The 19,858-nt window shown below is 42.9% G+C and overlaps 1 protein-coding gene across 1 annotated transcript in view; it reads right to left on the bottom strand.

Moving 5' to 3' along the window:
- f5 (coagulation factor V) overlaps positions 1-18,381 on the bottom strand; it is a 76,879-nt gene extending 58,498 nt beyond the window's left edge. Inside the window, exons 1-6 of the mRNA XM_078232629.1 lie at positions 18,242-18,381; positions 17,943-18,037; positions 17,675-17,797; positions 6,429-6,638; positions 4,095-4,253; positions 3,290-3,511 (exon numbers count right to left, since the gene is read on the bottom strand). Coding sequence (XP_078088755.1) covers positions 3,290-3,511; positions 4,095-4,253; positions 6,429-6,638; positions 17,675-17,797; positions 17,943-18,037; positions 18,242-18,378 — 946 coding nt within the window. The 5' untranslated portion in view covers positions 18,379-18,381. The remainder of the gene's footprint in view (positions 1-3,289; positions 3,512-4,094; positions 4,254-6,428; positions 6,639-17,674; positions 17,798-17,942; positions 18,038-18,241) is intronic.
- Positions 18,382-19,858: the final 1,477 nt, after the last annotated feature.

Raw genomic sequence — 19,858 nt, 5'->3', positions numbered from 1 at the left:
TACCCCTGCTCCTATTTCTTTTTCTCTTATGTTCTTACTTAAAAAAAGACTAGGATACCCAGCAAAATGATGTGGAAAATATTCCAGGTGGCTAGCAAGCATGTAGAAGTGCTGACAAATGGGCCATGTGATTTGATAAGCAATTGGCAAATACTGTAAAATCACATTTCATGCTTTAAAGTGAATACATAACAACTAGCAGCCAGGGAAATGCTTGAAACATGCCTTAGATGGGTCAAGAAGCAGCAGAGGATAAAGGAATAGAAGTCAAATTGCTACAGTCTCGGGATAGCAGTGTTGGGTGAAAGGCCTATCTTCTACTGCAGTGAATAGGGCCACCGACATGGGAGAAGGAACTGTAAGATATCTGTAAGCTTTGATCAGCTGAAGGCTGACAGAAGCTGTCTTAGAAGAATAAAGGCAGCAGATTAATGGGAAAACCATCAACTGCAAGTTCCCCTCCAAACCACAAACCGTACTGACTTGCAAATATATTGCTGTTCCTTCACTTGTGGCTGGGTCAAAATCCGGGAACATCCTTCCAAACAGCACAGTGGATGTACCTTTGCCACATGGACTACAGAGATTCAGGAAGGCAGCTCACCACCACCTTCTCAAGGGCAATTAGGGATGGGCAATAAATGCTGGCCGAGCCAGCGACACTGGCACCCTGTGAATGACTAGATAAAGAAAAGAGGAGAGAATAGCTCCACTGGACATCAAGTAGTATTTGACCAAGTATGGCACAAAGGAACCTGATTAAACTACTGTGGAAGGTGAGGTAGGAAATTGCAGGGGCTCTGGTGCAAAATTTTAATTCCTCTCTGGCCACGGGGGAGGTGCCAGAGGACTGGAGGACGGTTAATGTGGTTCCACTTTTCAAGAAGGGTGGTAGAGACAAGTCAGGAAATTACAGACTGGTGAGTCTCATGGCAGTGGTAGGGAAACTATTGGAGAAAATCTGAAGGAGAGAATTAAACTCCTATGGGATAAAAGTGACATTAGCAGAATAGATCAAAAAATAGCTAAGGGATAGAAAACATAGAGATGTGGTGAATTGCTCTATTTTGGACTTGAGGGAGATGTGTCATAGTGTTTTCCAGAGTTCAGTACTGGGACCACCGCTTTTTTGACAAACATTAATAGCTTTGACTTGGGCACAATTTTGACATTTTTAGACGGCATGAAACTCCGTGTTGAGTCCTGAAGGAAGTAACTTGGCTGATTGAAAAATGAGGTTTTGTTCCTTGGGATTTTAATTGAGCTTTACTGGAACAATGCAGCAGGCCAAAAAGAGATATGTCTGATTGAGAGCAAGATGGAGAATTGAAATGGCAGACCACCGGATGTTTGGAGTCATGTCTGTGAACTGAACAGAGACGTTCTGCAAATCTGACACCAAAACTGTATTTGGTCTCCCCAGTGTCGAGGAGGCTGCACTGTGCGCAACAAATATAACATACAAATGGAAAGAAGTATATGCAAATCACTGTCCACATGGAAAGGCTGTTTGGGGCCTTGGATAGTGAGGAAAGCGGTGACAAAAGGGCAGGTGTTACATCTGCGCTTAAACAAAAAGATGCCATTGGATGGGCAGGAAGTCTTTGGAGTGATAGAGGAGTAGACTGGCGGGAACCATCTCTATGGAATGCTGAAGGGGGAGAAATGGGGAAGATAAGTTTGGTGATGGTGCAAATGGTGGAAGACAATCCATTGGTGGTGCGGAAGGTAAAGACAAGGGAATTCTATCATTGGTACTGGCAGGGAAGGGAAAGGGTGAGAGTAGACATGTAGGAAATGAACTGGACATGGTTGAGGGCCCTGTCAATCACAGTGGTGGGAGTGGAGGGGTCCTTGGTTGAGGGAAAAGGAATGGAAAATAATATAATCAAAACATTCGTGGTGAAGGAACTGGAGAATGAAATGGAATTATTGTCAGGTGTAGGGTGCGGGGAAGTCGAGGTAGCTGTGGGAGTCAGTAGGCTTATAATGAATGTTTGTGGATATTCTATCCCCAGAAATGGAGACAGAGAATCAAGGAAAGATAGCGAAGAGTTGGAAATGGGCCATGTGAAGGTGAGAGAAGGATGGAATTTGGAAGCAACGTTGATGACGCTTTTCAAATCAGAGTGGGAGCAGGAAATGGCATCGATGCAATTGTTGTGAAGTGATAGATTTTGGTGGGGAGAAAGAGGAGAAGCAATACAAGTAAAACAATATTATTTTAATGGGGATGCAAGAATAGAGAGACCCAAGGATGTTTTTGTTCAAAGCTTTGAAGATGACAGTGCAGTTTCACAAAGTTGTTAATAAAGCAGACAGGATTCTTAGCTTTATTAACAGAGGCATAGATTCCCTACAGTGCAGATGGAGGCCATTCGGCCCATTGAGTCTGCACCAAGCACAATCCCACCAGCCCCTATCCCCGTAACCCCACATATTTGCCCTACTAAGCCCTCCGACACTAGGGTCAATTTAGCATGGCCAATTAACCTAACCCACACATCTTTGCACTGGAGGAGGAAACTGGAGCACCTGGAGGAAACCCACGCAGACACGGGGAGAATGTGCAAACTCCACACAGACAGTGACCCACGGCTGGAATTGAACCCAAATCCCTGGCGCTGTGAGGCAGCAGTGCTAACCACTGTGCCACCGTGCTGCATAGAGTGCACAAACCAAGAGGTTATGCTGCACCCAAACAAAATACCAATTCAGTCTCAGCTGGATTGTGTCCCATTTATATATCATTTTTTTAAAAAACTGGCAAGTCTTGCTCAGGCCAGTTGGAAGCTGAACGCACAAAACAAATACTCCGATTCATTTAATGATCAAGCAGGCGTTTTGGACTGTGGAAATATTGAAAGGGATTGCTCATGTCGCTGTGGTGGGAAGATGGTCTTGGGAGATTTGGGGGCTCTGGGACAGTAGTATTGGGTTTAGAAGCATGGGGTTAGGAGATTGTTGGATGAGGGAGTAGTGACAGGAGAATCCTGGGTGGCGAGAACAGTCAAAAGGAATTGTGTGGAATCATTGGCAAAAGTGCACTGCCGTGTTCCCTTTAAATCATGGAACTAATTCATTTTCTAAAGTACTCACTGCCTCCCTCTCAAGCTGCCTCTTAACTATCTTATATTTGAACCAGGGGTGCAAAAATTAGAAAATGTATTATTTCCCTGTCATGCCATATCTCACTATAATGAACATTAAACGGATATCCCACAAATTGTGTTATTTTCAATAAATTATGTTTAAATGTTTAAAACATTGACAACCTCATTGTTCTCACCCTGGCGATGATGCTGTACTTGAGAAGAGAGCAGCCATTTTCCAACTTGCGTGGGCGTCATCTGAGCTGTGACAGCTGAGCCTGGAGTCAGTGCAATAGACGACATTCTGTGATTATTTTGCAACAAGACTTGGCCATTAAAATGGACAGAGAAGATTTCAGGACTCAAGCTCATTCCAATCAAATGCCAGCTAATGTCTTCATGCGCACATGCACCAAGTTCTGCAACAAAAACAATATGGAGATTAGATGCCTATGACAGCTAACAGCATCAACACGGTGGCACAGTGGTTAGCACTGCTGCCCCACAGCGCCTGGTAGTCCACTTCAAAGTTCACTTCCTGAAACATTGGATTGATGAAGGCAGGCTGCCAGCTGGGCCACGATTACACAAGTGCCCAGGGGCTGCACAGTGGTTAGCACTGCTGCCTCACAGCGCCAGAGACCCGGGTTCGATTCCTGGCTTGGGTCACTGCCTGTGTGGAGTTTGCACATTCTCCCCGTGTCTGCGTGGGTCTCCTCTGGGTGCTCCGGTTTCCTCCCACAGTCTGAAAGACATGCTGGTTAGGTGCATTGACCTGAACAGGCGCCGGAGTGTGGCGACTCGGGGAATTTCACAATAACTTCATTGCAGTGTTAATGTAAGTCTTACTTGTGACTAATAAATAAACTTAAAAAAGGTATTGGGGCAGCATGACGAGAGTTAATGTTACTTTTGACATTTATACCATGTATAGAGAGAGATCTGTTGCAGCTGCATTTCAGTATTCTGTCAGTCCTAAAATAACCCTTCTGTAGTACATACCTGGTAAAGTGCCATTTGTAAATCCATTGATAGAATACATTTTGATTGGATTCTTTTTTTTATTCTCATAATTCCAGCTCTCACTTTCATCAAAAACGGAAAATAGCAAAACAAATTCTTCCACAAAATATTTTTGCTTTCCATTCTCATTTAAGTTTCCTTCACAGAAAGAAAAAAAGAATCATATTGTCACTGGGATTGATTAAATTCTTGGTACTATTTACACTTCATCTGATTTGTTCTTCTGGTCCCAGTTAAAGTAGTCCTCACTTCCGATAATTTCATATCAATTTTAACTCGGCGTGAATCAGGCGAATGGGGGGGGAAGCTGGGTGAACAAGAACCTACCCTGATGTCATCAACACGAGACCCAGACACTTTAATCTTCTAAAGTGAATCTCAACATGATTAATCTGCTACTTATCTGACTACATCAGAAAACACGCAGCTTGACCAATTTCTGCACATAATTTCCAATGGAGAAGGCCAAGGCAAGGAGGGAGTAACCATTCCCAAGCAGCAATAGAAGCAACGTGAGGGCCACTATCCAACGAGCCTAGGGAGAGGTGGCTGATAGGGTTTGGCCTCAATGTAGCAAGAGGTTCAGTGACTTGACAAGAGCAGCACAGGTGAATGAAGGTCTTTGTCTCTCTCCAACACCTCTTGATAACAGTCCATTCACCTCCTCCCTTGGCAATCTCAACAATTCCCTTCCCTCTATCACACCCTTCAGTAGCCCATCACAAGGGCACACTAACAATTCTCATTCAAAAAACATTCTCTTCTTCCTCTTATGTCTTTACATCACACACTGATACCATTCCCTCCTCTCATCCTTGCAATTACATCTCCATTCCTTCCACTTCATCAACTACATTAATCAACTATGCATCTTCCTTCCAACGTGCTTCTTCTCCACCTCTCACCACATGCACTATATTCGGAAGCCTTACATAATTCCACTTAGCTTTTCAACAGCATCTTCCTAACTCTCAACTTTTCTTTCTACAGGACAAAGCAGCACACAATGTGAAGGAGAGCACCAAGCTCTGTCGAGGGGTATAAAACATTGTAGGTGCACCTAATTTGAGGTTAGCTAGTGGCGGAGGCAAAAGGAAGGTGAGGTGTGAAGCTTATCTGTGCAGGCTGCCTCTTTAAGACTTGTAACCCTCATAAAAACTCCTCATCTGGTTTCCAACATTCTGAAGTGCTGATTCTGACAAGACAAAATGTCTCCTCTTTTCTTCATTTTATCATTCTTCCCAAAGCACTAAAACAATCCTAACCAAAGTGAAGAACAGTGTTAATCTGTGTTAGTGACCATGGCCCTTTGGCCCTCATTGTTTTCTCTGAACGTTCTGCAGTCATTGACATGATCAACTAAACACCTTACTTGCATCAAAGGCAGATACAATAGCGCAGTGGTTCAGCCATTGGTTCTCAAATGCGTTTGGTTGAAAGATCCCTTTTCAAAATGTGTTAGCAATTGAAGACACCCCCCAACACCTCCCCCCGCCCCGCCCCCTGCCTCTCCCCTCTGCAACCACAACCACATCTGAATTATAATGCCATTTAATGGTCATAATACAAAAATGCCGCAAGTAAAATAGGGTTTTAATGATGCTTTTAATAAAACAGGTATTTACTTAGATATCAGTAAAGTGGGTATGCTTGTTTCTCACTGTAGAGGCTGCCTTTTTTATGCCCTCTTTTTCCCGTAAACAATTTAAAATTCACATCTCCATGTTGAAACCACTTCATGACCACATTAACCTCTAGTCTCTTTCACTACTACAACCTCCTGCCCACCACCCACTGCCCCTTCAAAAGCCCTCCATTCCTTTGGTTTTAGTGTCTTGTTCATCTTCTCTCCCCAGCTATTGGTTTCCTTCGGTCCCCAGTGCATCATGCTACATAATGCACACCCCTTCCCCTTCCTCACCTTGTTTAAGAATAAAAAAGAACCTCACCTCTCTGATTATATTTTTCACAATTCCTCCCAATCTCTCCTCCTCTTCCTTGCTATCCATTTATGCATCTGTAAAGCACTTTAGAATGTTTTATTTCCCATGTTACGGACACTATCCTAATGCAAGGTGTTGTTGTTTAAGACTTTTAAGCACAAGACACAAAGGCATGTTAGACTATAATATTCCCTCTTCGAGTTGCCTGATCTTATCCTGGAAGGTAACCTGTGTTGGGAATAATGACTGTTAAGTGATCACAGGGCTAAGCAAATAGTTCCTAGGGATTGTCCTGTCTATAAAACTGACAGGATAGCACGGATGTTGCAGGGATCTAGAAAGTTCAATAAGAGGGAAATAAATGTGTTACCAGGTTTACAGATGAGTAGAGTTCCAATCAATCCTGTGTGAAAATCTTTCACCACATCAATATCAGAAGAATAGATGTAGGTAAGGCACTGAGAATCAAATATTGTTGGCCCCATTTCTTCTGTGATCTTCCACGTATAAGTATGTTCTTCGGAATGTACAATAGGTTCTTTTCTGTCTTTAAAATACAATCGGTTTTCATAGAAGAATCCTAAACAAACACAAAAATCAGTATTAGTGCCTCCTATGTTGTAGAAATGATTATAATTGAATTTGATGTTAACATTTTGAAAATTGATTTTGGACAATGGTAGATTTTTTGAAGTTTTCTGCGAGATCTGCAATACAATTGACTGATATTTAATGGAGCAGAGGGCGCAGAGTGTGATTCCCCCACTTTTTCAGTTTTGTTTGTCAGCCACACAGTGTAGGGTAATTCATGGATAATCAAATTATTAACAGCAATTACATTTAGTCAGTGGTCCAATTCCAGCTAATGGAGATATGCCTATAACAACATATTATATTGCACCTTTAACTTTTAATAAAACATCCCCAGGCACTTCACAGGAGCATTATGAAGCAAAATACAACACTGGGCCACATAAGGAGACATTAGATCAGTTGATTTAAAGGTTTTAAAAAGTTTCTTAAAAAAAGGGAGTTGAGGTAGAGGGGTTCAGGGAAAAAATTCCAGAACGTAGGGCCTTCATAACTGAAGACATAACTGAAGACATAATGGTGGAATGATTAAAATTGGGGATGCTCCAGAGGCCAGCAGATATCTCAGGGAGAACACTTACTTTTGTCACAGTCACAGAGGGTATCGCTTTTGCCCTTGATGAGAATTGTTTTCGTTCTTTGGCATGGGCAGAAATTTGATTGGGGGGGGGGATTAAAAAATAGAGTTCTGGGTAAGAGTTCTGGCATGGATTTGGGAGACGGCAACACATTCAGGGACTTTGGAGAGGAAAGGGAGGTTGGAAATGGCATGGTGATTTGCAAGGATGGTGAAGTGAGCTCAAAGGTTGGCTTTTGGAGGATATAGATGATGACAGCAGGTTTAACAATACTGGCTAACATGGGGACCTTGAAGTGGGTGAGCTCACAAGCTTGTAGAGAACATGAGAGGAGGGAGGAGAAAAGCAAAAGAAAGATACAAGTTCAGGTCTAGGTCAAGGGAAAGGGGGAGAGCTTTAGAGGAAGTTTGGTAGAGTAGGCAAGTGGAACGGAGAGACATGGTAGAGGTAGTTAATTGGATGGTCTCAATGTTAGTGACAATGCAGTCTGTGTTCTCCTCACAGTTGGAGGTGAAGGTGGAGGCTGGGTTTTAAGATTCAGTTTGCATCAAAGTAAAGAGGCTAAAGGTTACCTTTTCATTCCAGATAACCCTGGAGTAGTGAGTAGTTTTAGTAAATGGCCTTATTAGGCTTTACCTGGTCCAGCTAGATTTGATGGCAGATTGTCAAACCAGTTGTCCACCAAATCCTTTCAAGGCTATGACCCTTGGTCTTAAGGGAGTGAATATGAGGGCCATACCAGGAGGCATGGTTAGGGTGAGAGAGAGAGAGAGAGAGAGAATAATGATTTTATTGTGGATTGGGAATCAAAGGAGGAGGGCAGAGTGCTGTTGAGCAAATCAGTAACTACAGAAATGTTAAGGTAAAGAGGGCCAACGGCTAGACAGTTAGGATTTTGAAAATGATGCTGCAAGTGAATCTAGGACAGAAACAGAAGGAAGGTTGGGGTATGGAAGAAGGATGTGGATGTAGAGTGATACAAGGAAGCGATCAGAGACGGCCTTCTCTGTGATCGATACAGTGGGACTGGCAAGACCATGTGCGATAACAAGGTTGAAGGGGTGGTCATAAATATTTGACTACAGAGTCTCTGCTCACGGGTCCATGCACAGCTTTTCCTAATCAAAATGCACGTGCATGTATATTGTATACATACACAACCATCCTGGCTTGTATTGCACTGTAATTTGCAAACTAATTCAGTTACATGCTTAAACTTAATTTAGCTTTTGCACTCAGGTTCACTGAAAGAGTAAATTGGAGAAGACTGACTGCAAACTAAATCCAGCATCTGTTATAACAGCTTTCTGCTTTGTTGTGTGTTACATCCAATTTTCCGGTGGCATTTACTTCAGCTGTCTGTAGCAGTCACCAGTGGGCAGCTTCAATATGTAAATAAACTGCACGTGACATTTGCTATTCATTCTTCCTGTGTCCCTGCTGGGTTATTGCTGAATAATCCACCCAGCTATGTAATTGGACATTCCAGATTAACAAGGATTGAGTTATTGAAAGATGTACTTTTAGTGAACCCTGACTGAAGACTGAAAGGAGATGTCACACCTTTTTCAACTGCGTTTCTTCTTGTTTGTCCCTGAAGGTAACTATACTGTCCACACAACAAAGTACCACCGGGAGTTTTCCATGGGAATCTCCTTGTAATGTTATTTTTGAGGAAGAGTGAACAACAGAAAGATAGAAAACAGACCAGATTGTGCATCCAGCAGCAGAACCTGATTTTGTTCCCATTTCGGGTGCCAATTGAGCTTACACCTGCTTTGAAAATGTAGGCTGGTATCTCATATCTTTATTTTTTAAAAGTTAAGATGTATTAATTCTATCTATTTGAACATTTTTTAAACAGTGATCAAGGGCAGGATCTTCTGGCCACGCTTGCCCCAAAGCCGGAAAATCCTGCCAAAGGTCAACGGACCTTTGCATGGTCCACCCCTCACTTACGATTCCAGTGGTGGGTGGGACGGTCTCTAATGGCTGACTAAGTCCGCAGTGGATGATGGAAGCATCGTTAGCTTATGATGATTTTATTAAGATATTAATTTCATGAATATCTAACCTACGTTTTTCCTCAGCCTTTGCGTCCCGAAAATATTGACTCTCCTAGGACATGATGCCACAACAATAGATGGTGCCTTTAATATATTCACACTTTCAAGTGCACTTCACAGGAACATGATTTAAAAAAATTCAATATAAACCACATAGGAATGGTGACCAAAAACTTGGACAAAGAGGTAGACTTTAAGGGATGTCTTAAAGGAGAAGAGGCGGAGAGGTTTAGGAATAAAATCCAGAGCTTAGAGCCATGAAGATGAAGGTATGACCACCATTGGTGGGAGTGAAAATTGGGGATGGGCAATAATTAGAACAGTGCCCTTCAATATCTTCCCCCATCCTGCTTCCCCCCCTCAGTGTCCATTCAGTTCCTTGCTAGTGACTGTCAGCAGACCGGTAACTGTCCAATATCGCTCACCCACAAGTACTTCCAGCAGGTGGGTGGGATAGTAATCAGCAATCAGAACCCTGATTGACTTTCCTCTCATTAACTCAAGTACACTGAGGTTTACTTGCTACCTGGATAACTCAGTGCAAACCAAGCACTGATCTGGTTTGCATGGATCAATCACCAACTGAAATCACTCACTATGTTATCAAGGGTGCTACCAGTAACATGTTATTTTCTTGGAAATATTATGACAGCAATGCAAGCTATGTTAGTTCTGGTGGTTGGTAAGTCAGTCTAGCAAAAGACATCATCGTCTGGAAATTTGGACACCCCCGCTTTTAAGCCCATGGAGGGTGCAGGGATCCACCCCAGCACCTGAAGGACAAGCCCCAAGACACATCAGATATTGGACCGAGGGGCTCAATTCCATCAAGATAGCAAGCTGCACACAATAGCAGGCAGCTCTCTGGCGAAGAAAGATTCAAGATTAGGCTGTGATGTCCATCATGTCAGGAAGTAGTGGGAGCTTTTGTGGAGGTAGGAGAGGCCACTCCTGCTCTTCTTGGTTGCACATTCAAGACAGTACATTTTAGATTGTACCTGGTTGGCCAAAGCCCAAATTAGAATTGCTGAATACAGTACTCATGAAGTCAAACTAAAACTACACACAGCGTTAATCAAACAGGGCAGAAACTGAGAGGATTAAGCTCTGTAGACATTTCAAATTAAAAATTGTTAGTGGGAGGGCATTCCTCAACCATGCCAAAGGTTAGTTTAGTTTGCAAACAATTTCCAAAGGAGGTATCACAGTGGCCTGTAAAGTCAGCAGCCTATAATAATTGAAATTTTACAATAATGTTAGAAAGATTCCTTTCTTATGATTTTATTCTTGTGGTAAGCAGATGAAAAAGATTGAATTAAACAATATTGGAAATGAAACAGGATACATGTGTTGTATGGTTATATTCCAGATGTACATAATACTGTATGAGTCAGAGACATCATATACCGTAGAGAAAGATGAACAAGGGAAGCCAGATTGATCAGGTACCTTCAGAGGGGAGCTGAAGAATCAAGATAGTACCCATCCAGGATCCAGGAGAGGATCTCTACATAACGTGCACTTTCAGGGCTGTTCACAGAAGCTGTGACCCTGATATTTACCAGGGAGCACTGCAGTGTGAGAACCTGATTTAAATTGTTAAGTCAGTGACTCATTGATATCCAACATCTTGCTCATCGTTAATTGAACTCTCCCTCACTTCTCCTGTCCAGTTAAGGGTGGTGTTGGTTGGTGATGGGGATAATATTGAGGCCTGTAAACCAGAGGCTTACACTTCAGACATGAAGCTAGGAGAAGCTCTGTTGTTGTAGCCACATTTTAAACCAAGGTCCATAATACGGGCAGCTCTCACTGCTGCAGAGAAAGCAATCACAGCTCAAAAGTTTTAACCCATTGGCTGATTCCAGCAAACTACAGTGGCCTTTTTACCAGATCAATCAACTCACAGTACATTTCTCTATGAAGCCTTGGTTTCTTGTGCATCCTTCAAAGCGAAGATGACCGTGATCATCGTCTTGGGTGTTTGTTTGGGTTCCGGAAGGCATGCAGGTGGCTGCCGAGGCCGATCTCCACCTGGAACGTTCTGCTGCAAACAGGATTGGATACCTCAGAAGATGACTTGAGATTTTCTCTCCTTGTGTTTTTTCTTCTCTGCCTCTGCGCCTGCTTTCGAAGGAGGCCGCTGCATTGTTTGTTTCGTTGCGCCAGATGCAATGATCCTGGATGAGCTTCTCCCAGGACTCAAAGTCAATATCAAAATTCCAAAGTGAAGCCTTCAGCGTATCCTAATAGCGCTTCCTTTGACCACCATGAGAGAGCACCATGGACTCAAGAGGAGGCGATTCTCCCATCCCGAGGCGCTACTTTTTTAGCTCGTCTGGCCAGGAGAATCGCACGTGCGCTGATTCGCGGGATTCGCGCATGCATTCTGGCTACATGACCAACCCAACTTAGTTGTGACACTCCCAGTATGGTGTTGATGTTTGGTATATCAGCTCAGGTGAGTGTCTCAGTGTCTTGACATCTTCAGAAGCTTCCAAAAGTATTTCAAGGGAAAGTGGTAGAACCTCTGATGATGATATACAGTCTAAGTCTCACAAGCATAGGGCAGAGTAGGCCAAGCATTTTAGTTTGATAGGCCGACTTACTCCTCTGCATTCCCAGACTGACATCATCTGTGGTCTGTTAACCAAGGCAGCTGCATTTATACAATTTGATCAGAGAGTGGGCCATCAGATTTGCCAGAATTACCAGATTTCCCGTAACAAAACCTATTATTTGCACATAATATCTGCAACTTTATACTTTAAACAAAAGTTATGTAGAAGATCTATGTGGACAACATGCCACAGAAGTTCAAAACAAGCTTGTAATGAATAATTAACAATTTGGTAAATGTATTGATTGTTGCTGACATGCCCCCTTTAGAATGCCCACAGTTGTGTTAAACATTAAGCAGGCTGTCAATACAGAAATGATTTACCCTTCCAACTTATTTACAGAATATCTGCAAACACAGAGCCAGCAAAAGATTCATTATAGTAATGCATAGAGTCAATGTCTGCACTGAAAATCTGTACATTTACCAGGCAACAACATGATACCAGTAGCCATATGATTTCAGATACTAGTGGACCTGTTTAGCATAAATATACTGTTAGGAAATTAACAAAGCACCACAGCAGATAACTAACTTATTCTATATTTGTGTGTCAGCGCAGAGTTTTCAGCATTATAATTGGATTGGTCAGCTCATGTCGAGTTGTATGTTTTTACTCTTTCATGGGAAGTAGATGGCACAGTGATTAACACCACTGCCTCACAGCACCAGAAACCCGGTTCGATTCCAGCCTTGGGTCACTGTCTGTGCGGAGTTTGCACATTCTCCCATGAGCTCTGGTTTCCTCCCACAGTCCAAAGATGTGCAGGTTAGGTTGACTGGCCATTATCAACGTGTGGGTTTACGGGGATAGGATGGGGGGAGTGGGCCTAGGTAGAGTGCTCATTCGGATAGTCGGTGCAGACTGGATGGGCTGAATGGCATTCTTCTGCACTGCAGGGTTTCAATGGTCAGTATTTGTTACCAATCCCTAAATTCTAAGGTGATGGTGAGTCACTTTACTGAACCACTGCAGTCCCTCTGGTGCAGGTACACCCACAGTGTTGTTAGGAATGGAGTTCTAGGATTTTGATCCTGTAACATTGAAGAAATGGTGATATAATTCCAAGTCAGGACAGGGTACGGCTTGGAGGGGAACTGGTGGGTAATGGTCTTTCCTTGCATCTACTACCTTTGTCCTTCTACGCAGTAGAGGTTGTGGGTTTAGAAAGAGCCTTGGTGATTTGCTGCAGTGCATCTTTTTTTAGAGTTGTCACAACGATGGAAAATTGTGAGCGAGTGAGATCTATCTATCTATGACTTCACCAGATAACCAAAAAACATACTGAAATGTTTAAAGAGAACCGGTTTTTGTTAAAAGATACAAGAAAAGACACTGGCCAAAGATGGCCACCACCAGTCACCTGATGCCTGTTATTGTAAGTTGACCAAAGAACTGGACGATATGCAGTCATCAGCAAAACATTGTCATTTATGACTATATGGTAAAGGAAAGGCCACTGATGAAGCAGTTGAAGATTGCTTGGATGATGGGTTGATGTACCTATTGTAATTTTAACATTGGATAGGCTGCTACCACCTATGTTGTATTTAGTACATGGAAATATTCAACAGACCTTATGATTGAATGTATACAAATAAATGAGTAACATTCGTATAATATTAAATTGGTCAGTATTTCCCACTGTGCAATGGATTAAAACCCAGGCCTAAAAGTCCCAGTTAAAATCACAATGGGGGAGGAGGGAGGGCTTTGTTTATTTGAATGGAATTTGTTTATTCACGCCTTTCCTATAAATAATCTTTAGAAGTCAGCAATACTGAAGCTCAGACTTCATCATTGACCAATTTGCTTCTAAACTTGGATTAACACAATCAGATTAACTAACTTGACCAGACATGACTGAACCAAATTTTTAAATCCAGTATTAATCCATGATTGCATTTCATGCAGAGTTGCAATCTCACTGCTGCAACAGATATGAAAATCTCATCAGTCAAAGCCCATAATAATTACATTAAGTAATGTTGTTGAAATTAGAGATGTTAAGAGAATATTATGCTCCGAATCAAAGTATTATTAATGAAACGGGAGTCAAGGCAAATTCTACACAACTGGTGCCTTGTGATTGATCTGAACACTTGCAAACATGTATTGGGTAGACTTTCAGCAGTGTTTTCTGGATTCGGTCAGTGAAAAATATGGGGAAATATCCAGTTAAACTGCTTCTTGTGGATTTTCACCAAACTTACGATGGGAGGTCAGGACAACTGCCAGTGAAATTACTAGTGATTTGATTTGATTTATAATTGTCACATGTATTAACATACAGTGAAAAGTATTGTTTCTTGTGCGCTATACAGACAAAGCATACCATTCATAGAGAAGGAAAGGAGGGAGTGCAGAATGTAGTTTTACAGTCATAGCTAGGGTGTAGAGAAAGATCAACTTAGTGTGAGGTAGGTCCATTCAAAAGTCTGATGGCAGCAGGGAAGGAACTGTTCTTGAGTCGGTTGGTATGTGACCTCAGACCTTTGTATCTTTTCCCGACAGAAGAAGGTGGAAGAGTTGCTTGTGCATATTTCAAGTAACAGCCTGCTATGGTCAGCTGTATTGGAGCCATTTTGTTTCTCAAATGAAACACAAAAGCAGTTCAACAAAAAGTTGATACCATTGATAATGGGGAGGATTGGGAAGAGAAGGTTACACAAGGAAATCGGTGAGACTTCCTGGGCTAGAATTCCTGGCAGTAGCCCAATTCCTGCTGGAATTTCTTCCCCCAATAGTGATACGCTATGTTGCCACAGACTCCTGACCAAAATGTTAAAAGCTGTGCTGATTTACCTATCAAAGCCACCAATGAAATTGCACCAAAGCACAGAGGGTCAAACAGAGCACTCGTTAGCACAAATCATTTTCTTGTGCGCCAGAATTTTGCTGATGTTCACCCCTCAATGATGGGCTAGACTTTGCAAAGAAAAAAGTAAGTTCACTTTCATTGTCATTTATGAAACTCAATACAATTCAAAGCAAATTAAATACAATTCTGCAGAAAGGTGATAGTGTAAATTTTTGGGGCTGTTGTATTGTTGCACTGTCACTTTAAGAGCTTAATCATAGAATCCGTACAGTGCAGAAGGAGGTCATTCGGCCCATCAAGCCTGCACCGACAACAATCCCACCCAGGCCCTATCCCCGTAACCCCACGTATTTACCCTGCTAACCTCCCTAACACTAAGAGACAATTTGTCATGGCCAATCATCCTAATCTGCACATATTTTGACTGTGGGAGGAAACCGGAGCACCCGGAGGAAACCAACGCAGACATGGGGAGAATGTGTAAATTCCACAGTCACCCGAGGCTGGAATTGAACCTGGGTCCATGGCGCTGTGAGGCAATGGTGCTAACCACTGTGCCCACCGTGCCGGCCTAAAATTAAAGTGGAGAATACTCACGTGCATAGTTTGTGATGTCATTGGCTGCTTCAGAGGCTTTTGCCTAGTCTAGATCAGGCCCCTGTAGAGTCAACAGCTAATCAATAAACTTGTGTTTTTCTTCCACCCAGCTCCAAGTGCTATCACTTTACATTCTTTTATCCAACAAATGCAGCATATAACAGATAGTATATTTGAAAGCTTTCCTGTGTGACAGAGTTCTCTGCCATCTTTGTTTTTGTGTCTGTAATGATTTATATCGGGAATTTTTAAGACAGTTTTAATTGCATTTAATTTCAAGGCTGAGGTAGACAGATTTTTAATCAGTAAGGGAATCAAGGGTTATGGGGATCAGGCGGGAAATTGCAATTTAGGATCATATCAGATCAGCCATGATCTCATTGAATGATGGTACAGACTTGATGGGTCAAATGACCTACATCTGTTCCTACATCTTATAGTCTGATTTAAAATGTATATTTATGTAGAATAAAGGCGGTTATACACAAATTGCACAATTCTGCAAGCAATGTTTACAGGTTCAACATAACACATTACCCCCTGTTTGAATTTTTTTATTCTTAGCTTTATAAATGATTTGTCAATGCACTTACATCATGTTGAATTGAAAAATTCCAAAAACATTAATGTTTTAATTAAGCACAAGTTGTGACAGGCCACCCAAGGTGATAGTGGAACAGGAAAGGGAATGAATTTATATCTGAATACGCCTGAGAAATTTTAAAATCCTGTTTTTAATTTTTTTCTCTACCATAATTGCCGTTCCTTTCCCTTGAAGATTCATAACAAGATGTCACATGGCCTTTGACTCCTCATCCAAGAAGCCATTTTTCACATCACAACCCAAACAAGAAGTGACAGAAGTTCTGGCTATTCAATCATAGACGTACAAATTTATTTTATCTTGCCTGTTTTCTGTTACCTGTGAAAGGGTTATAAAGATGTATCATTTAGATCACAAAAAGGAGACCTTGATGCTCAGTCTTTCCAAGCACAGGATATCAGATACCCATGCATCTGACTAAAATCAAAGTTACATTTAGCTGTGTCCTATAGTTGTGAGAATCCTACAGTGCGGAAGGAGGCCATTCGGCCCATCGAGGCTCACCAACAATAATCCCACCCAGGCCCCATCTCTCTGCGTTTACCCTAGCTAGGCCCTCTGACATTGAGGGGCAATTTAGCATGGCCAATCCATCTAACCCACACATCTTTGGACTGTGGGAGGAAATCAAAGCAACCGGAGAAAACCACACAGACACAGGGAGAATGTTTAAACTGCAGTCACCCAAGACGGGAATTGAACCAGAGTCCATGGCACTGTGAGGCAGTGCTAACCATTGTGCCACAGTGCCTTCCCAACATAGGTGTCTTCTAGTAAGTGTCCAGTAGAAACCAGATGAAATGGAAAGTATTGTGAGATAAGTGGCAGCCTTTGTGAATTCCTAGACATCTGTGGAGTAGAGGACAGGAACCTGACTAGAATATGCAATTCCAGTGCAGCCGCTCCAGCAATCTTCCCTGAAAGGGCAGATAACATTTTCCTAGTATGGGATGAATCCAGTGACCTTTGGAATGTGTTCACACATTTCCAAATAGTAAAGCTGGTAAATAATACGATTGACTACGTGACTATTGTGTAAATATCTCTGTACCTAAGGCTGGTCTCAGTTCACTATCTCCAGTTAATAATACGACATAGAAGATCAGGAACTCCGGGGGCGGGAGATGTTGACAGGAAGTGTGGGAGGGAGGAATTTGAGGGCATAAAACGTTTGGAGAGATAACCTCACCACTACCAACTTCATGTCCCAAAAGAGCTGGATGCACCCATAAAAATATATAGTATCAATGATCCTCACACAATAGCGTCAGGGTCATCCAGACTCGAAACGTTAACTCTGTTCTCTCTCCAGAGGTGCTGTCAGACCTGGGGAGATTTTCCAGCATTTTCAGTTTTTGTTTCAGATTCCAGCATCCGCAGTTATTTGCTTTTAACTTCAGTGATTTCATAGTTCAGGAGAATCTGGCACTACCTTGAAACAACGCATATTTGCCCTCCTCACAATGAAACTTGCAAATCAACCCCACTGAATTCAAACTCTTGAGCAGTAAACCAATGCTTTAGTCTTGGAGGAGGAACCTCCCCCTTCTCCAATCAGCTTGGCTCATGTGGATCAGGACAGGGTGGTTTGGTCGCTCGCCCTGTCTTGTCAGCCTGGATCGGAAATGTCTCAACTTGTTGAGACTCTGAATTTGATTTGATTGAATTGGAAAAGTATTTAAAAAAATAAACTCGGCGCGGGGCATACACTTGGACAAATAATTCAATCCAACCTTACCCTCAGCTGATTGTCCCTGCATGATTCCCTGCGGGCGAATGTTGACGGGATAAGTAGCCTTATTCTTGAAATGGATCTTTAAGGTATCTCCGACTTCTGCTCGCAGAGTGGGACCCAGTAGACCTGTAACAGTTCCCCAGTAGGTAAAGTGAAAGATTGTAAAGGAGCCAATCCTAACCAGAGAAAACGGTACGAGCACAGAGGCTTTGAGTCGAGCATCGCTTGAAAGTTCCGCATTGTTTTTGATTTAAAAATTAAAATGAGTTACCTCTCCAAGCCGGGCCAACCTTCTCTATGGCAAAGTTAGAGTCATGATACTCTTTGTAAACGATTTTATAATAGGAATCCGCTGCAGCAGAGGAACTGGGAAGAAGACACCATTTCAAAAATATTAGTGTGAATTAATTAACACCACAAGTACAAATTTAATGGTGTTTTGTGGGGAAGAGATTCAAACTGCTAGTTAATTATTTAAAAAATAGTCATAACCATTTCAATGGGAACTGTAAAGACACATTATCAAAGAAACAACGGTAGTTGAATGCTGTTTAAAAAGTGGACTTGTACCTTACTGCTCCATGTTGGGAATAAACCCATTCAATTTCAACAGCAGCTAGATGGTGCAGCCGGACTGCCGCCAATCCGCCCCCAATTACAGATGATATGAACAGTAGGACTGTGCAGCAGCGCCCCATGCTTCCCATCCAGTGTCCTGTAAAAAATGTCTTTCTGCAAAGTCCGCGAACTTGCTCCGTTTTATTTGGATTCTGACGTGCGCTGTCCGGCCCCGGTGACCTGGAGGGTGGGGGGGAGGGGGGGGGGGTTGATTCCTATCTGCCCATCCCACAGCATATCCGCAACAGAACATGAAAGAATACACCGTGCCATTAACCTGCCCAGACCCGTCACAAGTCTCTGGGTCAACACTGGCTCGGTGACTCACCTACTGCGTGCAACATTGAGGACTCAAATTTCTGCAAGGCTTCACATCATAGAATCCTACAGAGCAGTAGGAGGCCATTTGGCCCATCGAGCCTGCACCTACCACAATCCCACCCAGGCCCTATCCCCATATATTTACCTTGCTAGTCCCCCTGACACTAAGGGTCAATTTAGTATTGCTAATCATTCTAACCCGCACACAAAGAACAAAGAACAGTACAGCACAGGAAACAGGCCCTTCGGCCCTCCAAGCCTGTGCCGCTCCTTGGTCCAACTAGACCAATCGTTTGTATCCCTCCATTCCCAGGCTGCTCATGTGACTATCCAGGTAAGTCTTAAACGATGTCAGCGTGCCTGCCTCCACCACCCTACTTGGCAGCGCATTCCAGGCCGCCACCACCCTCTGTGTAAAAAACGTCCCTCTGATATCTGAGTTATACTTCGCCCCTCTCACCTTGAGGCCGTGACCTCTCGTGATCGTCACCTCCGACCTGGGAAAAAGCTTCCCACTGTTCACCCTATCTGTACCCTTCATAATCTTGTACACCTCTATTAGATCTCCCCTCATTCTCCGTCTTTCCAAGGAGAACAACCCCAGTCTACCCAATCTCTCCTCATAGCTAAGACCCTCTATACCAGGCAACATCCTGGTAAACCTTCTCTGCACTCTCTCTAACGCCTCCACGTCCTTCTGGTAGTGTGGCGACCAGAACTGGACGCAGTACTCCAAATGTGGTCTAACCAGCGTTCTATACAGCTGCATCATCAGACTCCAGCTTTTATACTCTATACCCCGTCCTATAAAGGCAAGCATACCATATGCCTTCTTCACCACCTTCTCCACCTGTGTTGCCACCTTCAAGGATTTGTGGACTTGCACACCTAGGTCCCTCTGTGTTTCTATACTCCTGATGACTCTGCCATTTATTGTATAACTCCTCCCTACATTATTTCTTCCAAAATGCATCACTTCGCATTTATCCGGATTAAACTCCATCTGCCACCTCTCCGCCCAATTTTCCAGCCTATCTATATCCTGCTGTATTGCCCGACAATGCTCTTCGCTATCCGCAAGTCCAGCCATCTTCGTGTCATCCGCAAACTTGCTGATTACACCAGTTACACCTTCTTCCAAATCATTTATATATATCACAAATAGCAGAGGTCCCAGTACAGAGCCCTGCGGAACACCACTGGTCACAGACCTCCAGCCGGAAAAAGACCCTTCGACCACTACCCTCT

The sequence above is a fragment of the Mustelus asterias genome, chromosome 17, assembly GCF_964213995.1.
Source record: "Mustelus asterias chromosome 17, sMusAst1.hap1.1, whole genome shotgun sequence".
Lineage (NCBI taxonomy): Eukaryota > Metazoa > Chordata > Chondrichthyes > Carcharhiniformes > Triakidae > Mustelus > Mustelus asterias.
The sequence above is the reverse complement of the archived record's forward strand: the minus strand, read 5'-3'. Positions and strand labels throughout refer to the sequence as shown.